The sequence below is a fragment of the Acomys minous genome (genome assembly GCF_964271855.1).
Source record: "Acomys minous genome assembly, chromosome: 7".
Taxonomy (NCBI): Eukaryota; Metazoa; Chordata; class Mammalia; order Rodentia; family Muridae; genus Acomys; species Acomys minous.
Window position 1 is genome coordinate 63463186 of NC_140488.1, and position 19637 is coordinate 63482822.

The 19637-nt window shown below is 33.0% G+C and overlaps 1 protein-coding gene across 5 annotated transcripts in view; it reads right to left on the reverse strand.

The window, feature by feature from the left end:
• Nucleotides 1–19637, reverse strand: part of KLHL4 (kelch like family member 4) — a 237697-nt gene that overhangs the window by 55188 nt on the left and 162872 nt on the right. Inside the window, exon 1 of one of the 5 annotated variants that reach the window (XM_084790425.1) lies at nt 7494–8139. The exons of 3 other annotated variants lie outside the window; for them this stretch is intronic. In XM_084790425.1, coding sequence (XP_084646551.1) covers nt 7494–7915 — 422 coding nt within the window. In that variant the 5' untranslated portion in view covers nt 7916–8139. Of the gene's footprint in view, nt 1–7493; nt 8140–19637 lie in introns of those variants that run through there. One more of the 5 variants, XM_084790424.1, reaches the window with a different exon arrangement.

The following is a 19637-nucleotide window of genomic DNA, read 5'->3' on the forward strand; positions in this document are numbered from 1 at the left end:
TTTTGTATTATAAAACTTTTTTAGGCCTTTTAGTAAAAAAATCTAAGTTTGTTCATTAACATTGATACAATTTAGAATTATAACATATAATGAATAGAAAAAAACAAGTTTCTTGGAGTTTTCAAATCCTGTCATGTTATGTTTTGAGATTCAGGGACAATAAATTATAGAATTTTCAAAGTTATGCTATTTTAAATATGCTAAATGGCCAGTTACCTTACTGGAGACCAGTATTTTGAATTGTTTTTAATTGAATATTCCTATAGGGTAGAATTGTAAATAATACTAAAATTAGGCTACTGAGAACAAAGAAGAGTAGGAAGAGTAAAAGGTAAGAGGTACATTTTTTACAATAACATTTGAAGGTTAACAAAGGTTAAGTCACTATGAATAATAAAGGTAATTAAATGAAGATTACTAAAAAATTTAAGGGTCATTTATGGAAGTTGCATAAACATGCTCATTGGCATTTTCCCTCCCAATGTAAATTATACTGATATATAATGTATTATATCTATTAGTGGATTTGGAAAACATAGTTTATATTGTTTCCAGAAAACACACACACACACACACACACACACACACACACACACGCATAATGTTTTTGTTTAAAATATCAGCAATTCCCTTTTTAGCATTACAGTTGGATGATTAAAAACAAATTGATTTAAATTTTTCTCACTTATCATTTACTGTTCTTAAGTACTTTTAAAAATACAACTAGAAAATTGTCTCTTCTATTATGCCTAAACATTTGACAGGCTCTTTACTAAAATTATCTGAATTGAATAGAATAAACATAAATAAATTGTACTCATTGGCTATATGATACCTGTATCATTGGAAACTAAAGTTTTATATAATGATTAATGTTTTATATGTATTGAAACTTACTTCTAAAAAAGCAGAAGACAGCAATGTAAATGAATTTTAAAGTGATAAGTGATGTTTTTATTTGCAAATATTAATAAATATTCACTGTTACTAGTATCCATAGTATATTCAGCGATTAAAGTGTGACATTTTTTAATGGGTAACTGTGTGATATTATGAGTTCTATACCAATATAATTGTTACACACTAAACAATAATCATGGAGAATTTCATCTGGATAAGACTATTCCATGTTGTTATTAAAACTTTAGTTAACTACAATAGGCTTGTCTTTAGAAAATTATATTGTCATAAAACAGAATATAATCATTGGAGAATGAAAATCAAGATCATTATCATTTTAATTGTTGTGGAAGAATACTAACATATTAAGAAACAGCAAATACTCACTTACCATAATTGTATATAATCCACTAGTGTTGACTTAGAAAATCTATTTAACATGAGGACCATTGGCTTTAGTTGCCAGAAAAGAGACTATGGTCAAAACAAGTTTAAATCTATTTAACATGAAGATAACTGTATTTGTCATAAAAGAGACTATGGGCAAAAAGAGGTTAAAAGTTGAGCAAAAGATTCCATTTCTAAAACGTTTGGAATTACTTCACTAAATTTAAATTAAAAATGCACTATATTTTCAGTGAAAGATTTTAAGAACTCATATATTCTGTATAGTTAACTTTAAGTCACATTCAAGAATTTGTAACCTCAGCTCTTCTATAAAAAATAACATTATAGTTTATTTCTAATTCTTCCATTTGAAATCAGTTTCTGTTGAATAATGCAGTGTGAAGTTAAATAATGCAGGCCTTGTTCCTTAGAACACCACACTATTTTTGCATTGCAAAAAGATATGAAACCACACATACCCAGACAAACATTTCACAGAGAAATATCAATTATCCATATGAATAAGAACTCTACAATAAAAGCTTTCTTTAGAAAGTACAAGAGAGGGAAAACATGTAAAGATTTGTGTGTGTGTGTATGTGTTCATATGTGTGTGTGTACCAGGAATATAGTAAATGTTGAAAGAAGGTGAATTTTGGATATGCCAGCTTAATACCAGTTACTACCATCTCCCTTTGCTATAAACAACTATACGTCACTATGGACTAGCTAATAATTCACATTCTTTTTGCATTGTTAATGCTTTTTTGCAAGAAATTTTACTTACAGCAAAGCAATTCTGAAATTATAGGATTATGAACACTTTAAGAGTTGTCATTGTTATTAGACAAAATTCATGAGGTTTTTAACCAAAAATTACATAAATGTTTTATATTATTAATCCTTAGAATTCTTTAGAATATACTTTTGAATGAAAGAATGGGGAAAAAAAAGAGTGAGACACCTGTGGCTGTGCCAGATAAATTATCACATTTGGATTTCTTAAATAGAAATATTGATGTATGTTTTGTGTATTTTAAACATGTACCATGCATATTACCCCAGATATAACAAACATGTTTGTATTTTGTTTGTATGAGAACACACATGCAAGAGCACAACTTTTTATTATGGAAATTGGAGATTCTGTTGTTAGAGAAAATTAGGCCTCTCAATTCAGTTTCTCTATAGTTTTATGCACTGAGCCAGGCATATGAAATAATCAGTGATAATATGCATTGTAAAATGAGATGTGGTAAACAAGTTTTTACCTATTCAGTTTTTAGAGCATTGCTATTCAGTACTATTTTTTCTTTTCTTCTTGGTTCTTCATTTGTGCCTAAATAATCTTCCACATTTTAAATTTATCATTTACTTAAGATAAAAATTTGTTTCTTTTTTTAAAAGATGTATTTATTTTTTATGTATATAGTGCTCTGCCTGCATGTACACCTGCTGGACAGAAGAAAGCATAAGACTAGATTGTAGATGGTTGTGAGCCACCATGTGGTTCCTGGGAATTGAACTCAGGATCTCTGGAAGAGCAGTCAGTGCCCTTAACCTGTGAGCCATCTTCCCAGCCCAAAAATTTGTTTCTAATGCATATAAAAATGTGTGATTTATAAGTAAAATTGCCTTTTAAGAAATATACAAACTCTGGTGCCCCATTTTTGACCACATCCCCTGGATGGGGAAGCCTGGTGGCACTCAGAGGAAGGATAACAGATCACCAAGAAGAGACTGGATACCCTATGAGCATATACAGGGGGAGGAAGTCCCCCTCAGTCACAATCATAGGGGAGGGGAGTAGGGGGAAAGCAGGAGGGAGGGAGGAATGGGAGGATACAAGGGATGGGCTAGCAATTGAGATGTAATATGAATACATTAACAAAATTATTTTAAAAAGAAATAGAAACTAAATTTATCTTTTCCATAAATAATTGCAAGGCTTCCTGTAATACTGTAACTGTAACCATGAATATTGTCCTGGTGATATTTATTGTATTTTAATGTATTCACGTTACATCCTGATATCCTCTCACTTTTATCTTCCTGTTCCCAACCTCACTCCCTCTTCTACCCTATTCACCTACACCAGATCTCTGACAGGTGGTGTCCTCCTCCCCCACCCTCTGACCACAGCCTATTAGTTCTCATCTGGAGGGCATGCATCCCCTTCCTCTGTGTGCCCACAGGGCCTCTCATCAAAAGGACAGTGATCATCCTGGTGATGTCTTACACACATATCATCCTACCTTGCAATTTATATTTATTTTTAAGGAGCATTAGACTAACGAGTGATTAAAAGACATATTTTACATCTTTCGATGTAACAATCACTTGCACATCTAAAACTGGTTTCTTAAAACACATTTCATGCCAAGAAATAAAGATGATGATGACATCTTTAAATTCCTCTCATTTGTGCATTATTATTTCTTTATTAATATTATCTTTCAAAACCTCTCTCCTCTCACTGTTTCTATTACACACTGTGCTAGAAGATTCTCTGGCCTTTTAATGCACCTAGTACACTTCAGTCATATGATCATTGAAATTATTTTACTTTCTACAAATACTACATGGCTGGCTCTTTATTTTATCAGAGAGAATATTAGAATAAGTTTGAGAAAGAATACTAGAATAAATTTCATCATTTTCAATTTAGACTTCCTCATATGCTTTAATATTTTCCAGGTAGTTTTCATATTATCGATTGGTTTTGGGAGAGAGTGAAATCCATATTGAATTAGTCTCTATGTGAGTAATTTTTGTGTCAAAAATTCAACTGCATGGTCAAAGGGTATACACCTCTTTATATGAGGCAAATTGTGTTGGACTGGAGTATCCAGTTGCTTAGATAGCATAATACCACCATGGATGCAGGATGTCTGGGAGGTCACCACTGTGTTCATTGAACATGGATATGATCATAATATCACCAAAATAAACAGAGAAATGTGCACGATTTTGTTCATCACTTAATCTGAGCATATTTTTTACTTCCTTCAAAGGGGACATATAGCACTGATTTACACAGAAAAAGTGATGTTAAGGACTCTTCTGTGAAACAGTGACAGTGACATCATACTTGTCTGACATTTGTGGGTAAGGAGCTTGGTGTCTTTCACTGTACTTGAATATTTGCTCAACTTTGCTTTGGATATCCTATCACTATGTGAAAGAATACTTCCTTTTCCACTCTATCCCCTTTAATTTTTTTAAGACCACTAATAGCCATTTAAAATGTGTATTTTGGCTGCTTACCCCCTCTTTTTCTCTGTCTATGAATATTAATTTATAATATGTATATACTGTGAAAATCGATTATTACTTTTGATTATTTTCTATTGCTAGCACCTAGCAGATTTCCTGAAGAAACTAGATACTCAGTATTTGTGGATTTACTTATTGAAAAATTCTGTCATTAATACAGTTCTCTTTTCCTGTTCTATATTGATATTTACAAGGACAGCTACAATTTTTCAAAACAATTTTTTGAAAAATAGAAAGTGATGAGTGAAGGCAGAATATTGAGTCATATCTCATAGTCTCAAACTAGAAAGATATACATATTAATACATCTATGCAGCTGTGAGTTTTCCAAAACCTTACAAGTCCAACAGATAGAACAGCAGCAACACGATCCTCATTCCTTTTGATGTTCTTAAACTAAGAGCTCTTTAACTGTCAGCTTAAGGTTTAGGCTAGTACTGTAAACATGTCACATTCATTTGATTTAATAACTGATGTCGATTATATGTGGGTTAATTTTAAAACTGTGATTTTTCACTAAACAATAACACAATTAATTACATAGGAGCATTCAGCTATGGCCATAGCTAAATATTGTGTCACTTAGAATGATCATAATGTAATATTAAAATGTTCTTCATTGGAAGTTTATAGTTGAAACAAAGAAGAGAAAAATCTTTTCTTGAACAAGGTAGTTACAGAAAAACAAAGATGCAGAGTTGGCAGATACACTGATGAGAGCAATAGTGATATACTCATCATCACAGTGCTTAACTTTTCCTTAATATACTACATACTTGTGATTCATGCTTGTAAGTATATGTATGAGATTTTAATTATTGTATCAAAATACTAATAAAACTACAACATGGAAAATTTAAAAATCTGGGAAAATTAATAAGACTTACTTTGTTATACAAAATACTTGTAAATTAGTCCATTATGGATTTAAGTTCTATAATACATACAGAAAGTAGAATATCTCAGCACTCTTTGCTAAGGTATCAAAGCTCACCCATACTACTATCATGAGTCTCCATATGAGTTGCTGTTTATTTGTTGTCAAAGTAATTGTATCAAGGATGTGGCACACTGATGCCAAATTGGCACACTCTTTTCTGCCAATTCTGCAATCTTGCTGCAGAAAAGAAAATAAAGTAGCAAGAAATCCCAAAGCTCTTCCTTGAACTCTCTTTGAACAAAACATGGAAATTTATAATATGTGCTAAGAGGATAATAAGCCATAACATTTTAATTAATAAGCTCTTCAACTTAGTCCTTTCCTGAATCGTTAGGCTTGGCACACTTATAAATACTTCCTGTGTTTATTTTAAGAAAATACTAACTTTCCTATGAAAATTTCAGTATTAGAAAAATTCTTTGGAATATAAGGAATGTCAAAATCATAAATAAAATCATCTGGTGATACTTTAGACTGGACATTTTCAGTCATTTTCTTCTAGCACTTAACTTACTTTACTCATTTCTATTCTATTCTGTTTTAGTCTCAGAAACTAAAATAATTTTCTTAGGAAATGGCAGTGAGTTTTTAAAGTTTGTATATAGCAGAAGTAAATATATGTATTAGTCTTCAAATTGTCCTTTAAAAAGTATAATGAGGATAGTTAACAGGAAAATATTTTGATTTAAAAACTCTGACTCTATATATTCTGAAATTCTTTTAGCTGTATTAAGTTCAGTTTTCAATCTTTAGGTAAAGAAAAAATGCATATGCTCAGAAAGAAACACCTGAAATCTTAAATGATCTACATTACAGGCAATCTAATATTATGCTTAAAGTTATCTCACAAATTCATTACACAGTTACATTTCATTAAGACCGAGTTCCTTTAAAGTTCTAATTTGATTTGTCTCTATCATAATGTATAGAAACTTATAGAAACAATAAAACATTTTCTAGATATACTGAACAATCTCACACAATGAGAAAAATACTACAGTCCTTAATAGAAACACATGTCAAGCTTCAAGATTTCCAAAGTTAGTTTCCCTTCATGATAGATTATTTTGTGATTTTTCAATACATCAAAACAGGTTCCTTTTTCTAAAGCAGTTTTAAAATATAATTTCAAATAAAATTCGACTGTGACTTAATCAAATTAATAATCTATCTTTTTGTACCGGCAATACAAAAATAAATGGTGTAGTAGGTTTACTTGTATTTGGCAATACTAGAAGACAGAGTAAACATTTCTTCCATTCAAACCATAGTGGTGAAAGCAATTTAGGATTAAAATCACATGTTACAATATTTCTACCCCAAATACACATTCTGTTTTCTTAGCTCATTTTAAGGCCTTGAAATACTTGGCATTTCCTATTTTAAGATCTCGCTCATGTGAGCAACTTTTTATTACTTGCCTAATGAACATTTCTATGTTTACAAACTAGCTGTGAAAGTCATGCCACTTTAAATGACTCTCAAATCCCAAGGAATTTTATATATTCTCTCTTTAAAAGATACACAATTTCAAAAGCATTACCATATCCTAAGTAGTAAGCAAGGATATGCTCAACAGTTAGAACTCGTATGTATTTTTCTCAAAGGTAACCCTGTTCATAAAATCAAAAAGCGTTCTGATTTAGTGCATTTGTCAAAACTATCATTACTGTTGGACATCTAAGCTATTTAAGATATCTGCAAAGGTTAGTCATTTTAAAAAATGGCTCTTAAAACAAAAAGAGAATTCTGAGTAGATAGGGAATGTAATAAAAGTAAACCTACCATAGGAAAAATAACTTCCCATTAATTATCAAAATATATGTGTGATTACAGTGTTCTTTCACAGGTAGGGGTTTATTGAAGACCCTGATTGGCTGCATACAACCTCAGCGATTATTGTAACACTTCTATTTAGCACGAAATGAGACTTTTCTAGAATAAGTTAATCTAGGCTAAAGCTTTTGCTTACATAACCAAAAACTCATACCTTGCTCTAGAATCTTCTATATTGTCATCACTCATCATCTGCAAATCTCGTGAGCGCTTGTCACAAGCTTCTTTGAGCAAATTTCCTTCTGGAACGCCTTTAGGAGTGTCTTCATTTGCTTGAAGATGTACTATTACGTTTTCTTGGTGCCAATTCTGAAGGACTCTTTGATGGGTAGGGGCTGGTCCAGGCACAGGCGTCAGTATATTGTGGTGGACAGGACTATTGCTTTTCTTCAGTCCGTTTCTGTCCCGTGAGTGGTTCTTCAACCTGCCCTGAACCGGGGTCCCTCTATGCTCATATCCTTCCTGCTGAAGGCAGCTTCCAGTGTTAGGCGATCCTTGAGAAGGATGACTAAACCATCTCCAGCGCAGCCTCAGGATCTGTTTCACATCAAACTCTTTCTTGCCGGACACTGACATTGTTGCTAGAGGAAAGACAAAAGCCTTCTCTAACAGAAAGGAAATGGAGCCTTTGTTATCTCTTGTTTCCCTGCCTCTTGTGTAGAACTAACAAAAGCACAAATGCTGAGAGAGAGAGAGAGAGAGAGAGAGAGAGAGAGAGAGAGAGAGAGAGAGAGAGAGAGAGCAGTCTTTCCTGCTTTCTCTCCCCTCCCCCTCTGCCTGTGAATACTTCCAGTTTAGCTGAAGCAGAAAGCTGCCGCTAACAGTGTAGGTGGGAACCCATACTGACAGGATGATGAGGTCAGACCTTAAACAAGTAAATCAGCTTAGCACAGGAAAGCAGTTACCACAAACACGCTCCAGCTGCTAGATTTGCAAACTCACAGCCCTCATGCCTAAACTCGTAAATATCTAATCCAGCTGCTTTGATGCCAATATGCATAGCTTCCACTTAAACTCAGGCTTGTGAGTAAAAGCAAACTGTTTAAAGTCACATCTACACCCCTCCCCCCACCCACTGTCATAGTCACTCCTTTATAGCCCACTTTTAAAACTGTGCCAATTTGTCCCGGGAGAATTAGTCATGGTGAATTCGTTATGATCTATTTTGAGATTCTTCTTATGGAAAACTTGAATATAGCTCATTAAGGAAAAGCATCGTATCCTCAGTCCTCTTATGCATATCTGCAGTTATTATTTGCAAAGCTCTTCTGAAAATGTGACGCCTTCTGTGTAAACATTCTACTCTAAAATAGAAGCTATAAAAATCATAAAATCATGTTGATTTGCTGTGACTACTCCCCCACATGCCTACACACACAAGCACACGTGCACGCATGCACACACACACACACACACACACACACACACACACACACACACACACTCATCCCACTAAGTTCTGTCGGAATAGAAACTAGCTTAAGCTAACATATGGAAAGAGAAACAGTGTTTTTTTGAGTTAGATTGAAAGAGATGTACTCTATTGTTGACCATAGCTTGAAAATAATCGCATCATTCTGACCATTCTGGCCTCTCACCTATAAAAACACCTCTTTATCATACCATGTACTATCACAGGCAGTGATAAGGCTTATTTTCTTTGTTCAGAAGTCTTTATAAAAGGATAGAGCAAAACATGTTTTAAATTAACTCAAAATCACCATACTGTTATATACTGTTATATACTTTGACATCTGGTTCAGAATAACTATTTTATGTCAAGGCAAATATTTCTAATTCACATTAACGTATAACAACAGTATAACGCAAACTTCATTGTACAATTTGTTTTAAAATATGCCCTGATCTTCCGTCTTACACTCATTCATATTAATAAAGGGGAACTTATCTTAGCACATCTTTAAAATCAATACTGAGTTTGTAAGATTTTGAGTTTTGAATTTGTAGTTAATGAGCTGTGTTTTCCTGAAGAAGACACTTTTTTGCATCTCAGTTTCTTCAGATGTAATATGGAGAAGCTGAATAGATCTCTAAGTATATACAAATACCAATATAAAATTATTTTTAAAATAAATTAGAGAAGGAAATTAACTCTTATAAGTTTGGGGTTTATCTCCAGTTGTGTATAAATAGAATCACATCCTTCCCTTTTCCATATCCTTTTGTAAATATGATTATTATGCTATGGCTAATTGACAGGGCTACACAGTATCCATATACTTGATTAGACATTTATTTGGCTGTTTCTGTGAGGGTGTCAGTGTAAGTTTAATATTTACATTAACAGAGTGATGAAAAGAGATTGGCATTATTCATTGTGATACAGCCAACTAGTGGGATGCATGCATCTTTGTACAGATTTGAACTAATGTTGGCTCTTCCTGGAATTTAGACCTGAAATAATTCTAACATGAACTACACAAGCAGAGCATGTGCATCTCCAGCTTCCTTGCTCCATATCTGAAAATCCCAGCCTCAATAATCATATAATTTGTTCCTTTGTCTTTATAATCTCTCTCTCTTCTCTTCCATCATGCACCCTATGAGTTATATTATCTAGAGAACTCTGGCTAATGCAGTAGGTTTAACTGATATCCAAAAGTAATTAAATATATACTAATATAATATAGAGCTCATTTTGTGAGTTATGGGTGATTTATTCTCATCTCCAAATTTCTAATCTATTTTCCCATAGATTCTTTAGTCCTAGTGTTAGCAATTATAATGCCTGTCAGCTTTATGGCCAGTACTCATCATGCTAATAATAAATAATTGAATAAAACATCTGAATAGTTCTTTTTATAAGTTCAATGTGCACAGAAATCTAAATCTGGAGTCCTTTTATATTATCTAAGTATGTAAGACTCCTAGTAAACACCCAGGATTCAGCTTATATGTTTTAGATTCAATATATACAATACAATGTTGCACAAAAACAAAGTAGACTGTTGATACCAGATGGAATAAATAAATAAATAACTTTAATAGATGTTGCCATGGTGTGTGGCAAGAATAAGGATAAGAAGTACTTTATCTAGTAAACTTAACTCCAAACAATGCTAAAGTTTGAGTGTAGGTTCCCCAACAAGAGTTCATGTTTTGGAAGCTTCTTTTGCTATGTATCAATGAGGAGCAATTGCCGGACCTTGAAGGGATGGGACTTATGGAAGTCAAGTGTGTAGAAAACCTAATATTAGGAAGAACTGACGTAGTTATCATAGAACTCAAAATTTACCAGAGCAAAAAAATGCCAACATTGATTCTTGAGTCATTCTTCAACTTCCTGCTTCAGTATGTGATTTTCTCCCCTCTTGCATGTGCTCCTACCACAATGAGGGCATTAAGCATATGCTTCTATTAACTAGAAGCAAGTTGCCAAAAGTTCTATTGTTTGGTACTCTAAATAAAAAAAATCACAACAGTTTAGATAAATTCAATTCCAAGATGATATCACATGGAATCTAGGAACATATTACAGAAGTATTAGATTTCTGAAACATTCTACAGCAGAAAAAATGTACAATGACAGAAAATTGGTTACTGTAGTTATTTAACTTTAATTATAATACGTTATATTTAATCATAAGTAATAAAATTGGATGATGTTCTTTTTAATTTGTAGTATGTTTTCTTACTTTACAAAAAATGTGATAAAATGGATTTTAACATAAAACAACTAAGTGTATGCACCCATGTGTGTTTTACAGTATTTTCAACAGACTCCTTTTTTTTCTAAAACACTTTTTCCCCGTACTTCATTTTGAAAACAAAAAAACTTGGGTATGAGTTGTATAAGACCAATTGGTTTAATATATCTACAGGTGTATATACATCAATGTCTAAACATTTGAAAAGAGTATAGTTAGATTTACTTTCTAAGATTTCTGGAAAATAAGAAAATTCAGGAAGAACTTAGAAGTGAATTTAGAAATTTCAGTGTAACAAAAAAATCCAATCTCAAGGTTTGTTTATTTTTTAATTTTTAATTGGTTCATTTTACATCCTGATTGTAGCCCCCTCTCTCATCACCTCCCATTCTCACCCTGCTTCCGTCATACCCCTTTCATCCCTCTTCTAGTACTCAGGAAGGGGGAGCTGTCCTCTCCTAAAATCTGACCTCAGCCTGTAAGTCTCATCTGGACTGCCTGCATCCTCTGCCTCTGTGACCTGGCAAGGCTACCCTGCCCGGGAGAAATAATCAACACGTGTGCATCAGAGTACATGTCAGAAGTAGTTACTACTCCTCCTCAAATTATGGGACCCACAAGGAAACTGTGCTGCCTATCTAGCACATCTGAGCAGATGGTGTAGGTCCTCACCATGATTATCCTTGGTTGATGTATAAGTCTCTGCATCCACCCAATGCCCAGATTTGTTAGCTCCATGGGTCTCCTTGCAGAGCTCCTGACCCCTCAAGGTCCTTCTATTCCCCAACTTTTCCATAATAGTACCTGACCACCACCCCAAAGTTTGGCTGTGAGTCTCAACATCTGCTTGGATCCCCTACTGGGTGGAGTCTTTCAGATGACATCTATGGTAATCTCCAGTCTTGTTCGTTCTCTATTTGTCTTTCTGAATGAAAATTAAGCATTCTTTCTGTAGTCCTCCTTGTTATTTAGTTTCTATATGTATGTGTATTGTACTGTAGTTAGCCTGTGTTATTAGGCTAATATTCACTTATAATTGAATGTATACCATGTGTATCTTTCTCTGTCTGGGTTACCTCACTCAGGATGATCATTTCTAGTCCCACCCATTTGCCTGAAATTTTCAAGATTTCCTTGTTTTTAATAGCTGATTAGTATTCCATTATGTATGCCTCAACTTTTTAAGTACAGGTTCAGTATATGTCATAATTACAAACCATGTGATATAATCTGAACATGGTGGAGCACACCTTTAACCCCAACACTTGGGAGGCAGGGGCAGGTGGGTCTCTGTGAGGTCAAAGACGTCCTGGTCCACAGAAGGAATCCTGGACAGCCAGAGGTACACAGAGAAACCTTGTTTCAAAAAACCAAAACCAAACAAACAACCCTGCCAAAAAAGTCCTGCAATGCAGTGTAGAGAGTGTACATTCAAGTGTTGAGATGCGGAAAGCTATACATACATTCATATAGCATAAACCAAATTATGTCTTGTAGATAAAAACTTTTAAATTTTAAAGTTGCAAATTCTCTATAAAATAGTAGTATAATATTCATTTTTTCCTCTACTACAAAAGTACACTGACGAACATACAAAACTTGACAGGGACAAATAGCATATGTGTGTACACATGTAAATTCATAGTTATTTTATGTAATATAAATTTAAGAAGTATAGACAATAATTAACCAGCTCTGCCAATTTTATTAATGTACCTACTCAATTTATCACAGTTAACAACTTAACAATGTACTTTGCTGATAATTAACACTTTTATTCAAAATGTATTCAAGAATGCGAATGTCTTTTGCTCTCCACAGCAAAGATTGGTGAAGAAATGAAAAATACAAAAATAGTAAAACCTTCTTAAATATAATAAGAGTATAGCTACAGTGTATGGATTAATTAAATTTGAAATTGATTGAATTCAGTATCTCAGGGAAATACTGGAATGCATAAATTGAAACTGTACTTTGAATATTTATTCCTGGTGTTCAATATTGATCAATTGTGGAAATAAAGATGTGAGGGAACTTTTATTTATGTCATTGTAAGATTTGAGAATTTTCAATGTTGACTTGCCATCAGATGTATGTGAAAATATACAGCATCTTCAGTAATAAGAAATTTAAATTACACATACAATGAGATATCATTGTTGCATCTGTTGGCTACTGTTAAATAGGTCCTGAACCTACGGTTTGGGAAACATTATAGAGGAGGGAGTACAAAGATGTTAAGCACCAGAAGACTAGGAATGACAGCTGTAAGATTGTGCCTCCTAGATATGGCTGCTTAATCAAGACTCCAAAAGTGTCAATATCAATAGACATACTAATGCAGATGGGAAAAATCTCATGGAGTCCCAACACCTAGAGAAAGAACTACAAGCAACTAATGACTGCTGAGTGTAAGAGAGTTAGCCTCTCTCAGAGATAAGCTTCCTTAATGGTTATCCGGTACAAAGTGGTAATAAAGAAAAAGAGGTTTTCTGTTTAAGAAGGAGATGGACATGGAAGAGGGGAGAGAGCGGGCGGGATGAGGTCATGTGGTAAGTGTTTAAGGAGAAAGGGGAAATGACATAATTATATTCTAACTTAAAATATGTAAAATAAAACAAAAGTCAGGGAGAATGGTCAGGTAAAGGATACTTTATACAGTTGATAGGGTAATAAATCATTCTTTGTAGAAAGAGTATAAAACTATCATATGAAACAAGAGTCTTACTATTAGATATATTGATAAAGGAGTTAATATCAGTACATTGAACAGACATCAGTACTACTATGTTAGTTTAACAATTATTCACAGTAGTAAAAATATGGAAAGAACTTAAATGCTCATCTATGGTTGGATATGTTAATAATTTCATGTAAGTACACAATGGAATACTCATTGGACTTCAGATAAAGAAATTATGTCACATGTGACAACATGACTGTATCTAGAGAACATTATGTCATGGGAGAAAAGAAGGCCCAGAAAAACAGAATTAATATCATCTATATATACATAGAATCAGAAGGAATTGAACTCACACAAGTAGAAAATACAAGGATGATTATCAGTGCAGGGGAGAAAAGGCTTCAATTGAGAAAGGGGAGATATTAGTCAATGATCACAAAGTTTTAGTCAGAGGCCAGAAGTGAATTATATTATTCTATTACACAGTATAATAGATGTAATTAATAATGATAGATTCAGTGTTCCAAAATAATTGAGGAAAAAACTTTTATGTTCTTACTATAAAAAATTATAAATATTTGAAGACAAATTCTGCCAATTATCTTTAGTTGACCCTTTAATAATATAGACATATCAAAATATTACATTTTACAACTTTATGTATATATATATATATATATATATATATATATAATTCTTTGCCAATTAATATAAAAAATAAACTTCTTTGCCAACTTACATATAGATGGCTGTCAAAGTGGGGAAAAAGGAGAAAAATTAATTACTGAGATTCAGAGGTTAGGAAATGTTTTTTATTAAGATTTTAACACAATATATTTTTATTCTTGTTTGTCCCTGCAGCATCCTACCCATATCCTTAGCACCCATCTAGCTCATGTTTTACCCACCCATCATGCTTTTCCATCATTCAATGAAAACCTATGTTATTCAACATGGAGATGAAATAAAAATAAAATGCAGGAAAGTGGAGATTGATGCTGCTACCCAAAATACACAAATTAAGAATAATAAAATAAAGATAACTTATTTATATGTATAATTCATATACTATAATTAGAATATTATTTAGAACTATAATGTGTGGAAGAGAGCACTGAGCTCATAGTTACAAAATTCTGTTTGTTCTTGTTTATATATCACATTGTTTCATGTAAAGAGTAACAAGTAAGCATATTTCATGAGTAATTCCTTATACTAATTACCTATAAAATTGAAAGAAATTTACATGAATTTTATATAACCAGAATATTTATCACTCTTGGCGATAAGAATTATGACAATACATGAAAACGAATTTAAATATCAGTTTTCACTGTAAGCATTCCAGGTAATTGGAAATCCCAATTAATATCAAGCCTGAGTGAACATATTTATATTGATGCTAATAATAAGCCAAGAGCTAAATTCACAATTCCTATTTCTTTCAAATATGATTAGTGTTCATTTGGTCATGCAGAAATGATGAGTTCCATCAAAAACTTACAATGTATATCTGAGATATTCTGAATAAAAATACATTTAAAAAGAGCTTCCTAGGTTTTTGAGAACAATTGCGTATAGCAATATTCCTGAAATACACAAAGACATACAGTGAAGCAATCATAGTTGCCTAAAGAAAAATAATTAAAGGTATAGTATTCTCAGCTTCCTTACCAATTCCATGCATGAGAAAAACATTATCTCACACTTCAAGTTTTCTCTATAAAAGAAAGCAAAACCCAATACAGATTTTTCTAGTGTATGAAATGTTTTGAAGAAAGGTTACTTAAACTAGAAAATATTATTTCTCTGTGTAACAACACTGGTTGTCCTAGGCTTGCTTTAAAGGAATAGAAGGGGAAAGAGGGAGGGAAGGTGGGACTAGGAGGACATGAGGGAGGGGGCTACAATCAGGATATAAAGTGAATAAATTAAAAATAAACAAACAGTATGAAACTCTAAATTATAAAATATTTATAGATATTTAGAAATAAGCAATGTATGTAAGTACCATTATATAGTTATTATTAATCTATTTGGAAGCATTTTTCTGTCTAACAACTGCCATGACAAAATATATTAAAGTCCTTATTTGTCAATCCTAAATAAATTAAAATATAACAGAATGAACAGACACAGTGGAATTATTGGAATTGTGGTTAAGTGTTACATTTAAAGAAATTGCGGTTCCTTTATCAGAATGTAAATAAAACATTCTTCAAAGAGCTAAAAATCCACCTAAATATTGCCATTATGTCTTGTGAGTACATGTGTTTAAATGCCAGTTTAGCATGATCAGAAACATGTAACAAGAAGACATATAAATATGTGTTGTCATAGAAAAATGCTACTGAATTAGGGTCAGAAATAAGAGAAAGGTGTCTTGATTTAATGTTTTTTCAAGATCTTTATCAATGTTTAAATTTTTATATTAGAAACAAATATTTCACCAACACATTTGATTAAATTTGTTTAATACAATTATATTGTCATAACAATATAAAAATAAACATCAGTCTTATCCAGCTTTAAGCCCTATAGACTGCAATATCAACTGGTCTGGAAAGACCTTCCCACTGATGCAGTAGTGGAACAAACCTCACAAAAGTAACCAACCACTTTCTGATTGGATTTAAACGCATCTCCAAAAGTTGAAAATTACACCTTGTACCATTGTTAGGGCATAAATCTATGGATAGGCAGGTTATTAGACCCCAGGAACAAATCTAAAACTGTTTATCTGCTAAGTACTCTGTTTATCACCACACTCGTAGATTGGTGTATCTACCATCTCTCAACCTGAAAAGCTTCTCTTTGTAGAACATGGAGATTAGTAAACTGACACACAACTCATCAATGTATAGAGAAAAAGAGACTGCAGAGCAGATGGAACACTTATATCACACCCCATTCTTCCAAGGTTCAGGAGTCGTCACAGAAGGTGAAGTGTAAAGTTTGACATAAGATTGAGAAATGTTTGATAAAAACAACAGGAATGTGGCATATATGAACTCTCACTAGTTTGTGATAGCATACATAAGACTTGAACAAAATGAAGTGAGAAAAAAAAAAATCCCAGCATGGAGAGAGGAGATGGGCATAAAATCCTACAACTAGATGAGGAGCTAATGGTGATTGACAGACGCTGGGAGAGGGAAAATTAGTTTTCTTTAATTATAAGGCCCTTAGTAGGATAACGGTGGCCAAGTAGAAGGCTATACATCAGAATGAAGATATGATAAATTGGTTTTGATGTTTAAAAAAAATGAGGACACACATTTGAGTGGGCAGATTTGGGAGGAGTTGTAAGATGGCCAAAAATAGTCTACCAGTGTATTTGGTAGAGAATGGAAGACAAGAATCTGCAAAACACAATAATGTATGGGTTAAAATATTATCTTATTGCATATATTAAGCAAAATAAACTAACATAAATACATATGTACATAAATAGATATGAATTCATGTACATATATATTTGGGTATATATTATAAGGTGTATACAGGTGAGGTTTAGAATATATATATATATATATATATATATATATATATATGTATATATATATATATATATGTGTGTGTGTGTGTGTGTGTGTGTTTGTGTATAACATAAATTTAAAAGAATGATATACTATTAATGAAATTTCTATCAATATTACTAAAGATCTTTGTAGACGTAGAAAGAATACAATTAAAATATATGAGGGATAGTATAAGCCTTTAATATGTAAAAACAGTATCAAAAGTAAAAATATAGAATACAGGTGAAATGAAACAGAGTTAAGTACTGTGAGATTAAAGTTTGAGTGGGAATGTGGTAGGCGGTTGAGAAAAAGGAGGAGATAGTAGGCCCTTTAACCAAAATTAAAGATATATATATATATTCTGTGAAAACCTTAAGTCAATGTGCTAATTTTGAAATACAACTTTATAAAAGAGAACTGGAACAGAATTACCCTAATTTGGGTTCAATACCACTCCTGGAATATATGAATTATTAAATAAAATCTCAGTGCAAGTTATCAGATTTCTCCTCATGAATTATTGATAAAGGAGGATCCACAAGTCATTAAAACAACATGGACTGCTGTAGTTTCCCTTGGTTATGTACATAACTTTATAGTACGGCCCTATTACATAAGATACCACATACTTTGGTTAGCGAACACATTTAAATAAATATCAAACCAACAGGGAAACTTCTTTACCATTGACTAGTTGTCATGGTACCAGAAAATGTTGTGTAAGCTGCTGAAAGAGAAAAGCCAATGGTCTTACCCAGCACTGAACTCAGCATGCTGCAATAATGAGCAGTCAAGCAAAGTATGCACACTGGTGGATTAGTGGCAAGGCTGTTAATGGGTAACTAACTACTCTCTGATTGGAATTTACATCTGCTCCCGAGGAGATGATTTCATGCCCAGTACCACAATCCTGGATAAAAGCCTTAGGGTAGGCATAAGCCCTAGGGTATTTGCTGTTGTTCTTTTACTTAATGGCTAGGTTGTGAAATTGCCACTAAATGTTTATGCTTAAACCTATAGACCTAGGCTACTTTCAAGCTTGGCTGGAAAAACTTCTTTTTTGCAATGGATGGCAGTTAGTGGAGAGGTGGAGAACTATTATAAATGCTGAGACTAAGAGACTAGGTCATGGCCGTAAGTGGGGCATTAATATTAGCCTTAACACCAAAGTTAAGGGAACATCAGAAAGAGAATGTTAAAGGAATGTAAAAGCCAAAGGACAGGAGTGCTATGAAACACTGTATTTGCACCATGATGAATCTGACACACTCATGATTTTATGCCAGATAGAGTGACCTGCAGAAGAACCAGAATTCTGCTGTAGATGGGATTGATAATATCAAAGTACTACTATGTCATGCAGAGCTACTTGTTTATAGTTTCTGGAAGAAAGAGGCATATTTTTTTTTTAAAGAATGTGATATCTGATAGGATTCACAAATTCCAGGTATGACTCCACATGTAAGCAGGTGGTGGTGTTGGTGGTGGTGGGGTGATATTACTGGATTTAATGGCTATTTCTTTAAGATAGGAAGTTTGGAAAGGCAAATAAAAAGACATGAAGTTTAGAGACGATAAATTGTAGAAGTTGCAGGAGATAAGTACAGGTTATTTATGATGTATATAATTCTCAAGAATATACAAAAATTTTAAGAAACAAATAAATTAATTAATTGAAAAGCAACAGAAAAACCAAACTCTCGTATAGTTCAAATGAAATTAAATTTTTAGAAAGAAAACAAAGGATTAAAAAAAATAAAAGTAAGAATAAAAATTAGGAGAAATTACAATACATAACATTCAACAATAGGGTTTTCTATCATATCTAACAGCAATCAGGACTTTTTGATGTTTACTGAGATAAGCATACATTGATGGTGAAAGTATAGAACTTAAAAATTAATACCGAGTTATGACCAGCTGAGCAATGTTTTTCAGTTGGGTCTCACTCTGTGTCAAGACAAATCTCAAAGTTTTGAATTCAAGTAATCGTGTCATCACATTTTTGGAGTAGATTGTACTATAGGGCTCTCCTTTTTATTCTAGCTCCAGCTGAATTTTGACAAACTTATAAAAGTAGCAAAATGAAAAGTAAGAATAAGAGTAGTGGAAGGATGTTTCAGAGGTTAAGAGCACCGACTGTTCTTCCAGAGGACCTGGGTTTGGTTCCCAGCAACCACATGGCACCTAGCAACCATTTGTAGCTCCTGTTCCAGAGGATCAGGTGTTTTTTTCTGGCCTCTGAGGGCACTGCACATACATACATGCACACAAAACATCTGCACACATTAAATAAAAATAAAAATTTTTGCAAGATATGTAGCTAGCAAGGGACTAGGATTTAGAACACATAAAGAACTCAATGATATGGAAAGACATCATTTAGTTAGAAAATAGACAAAAGGCTCAAGCTGACATAG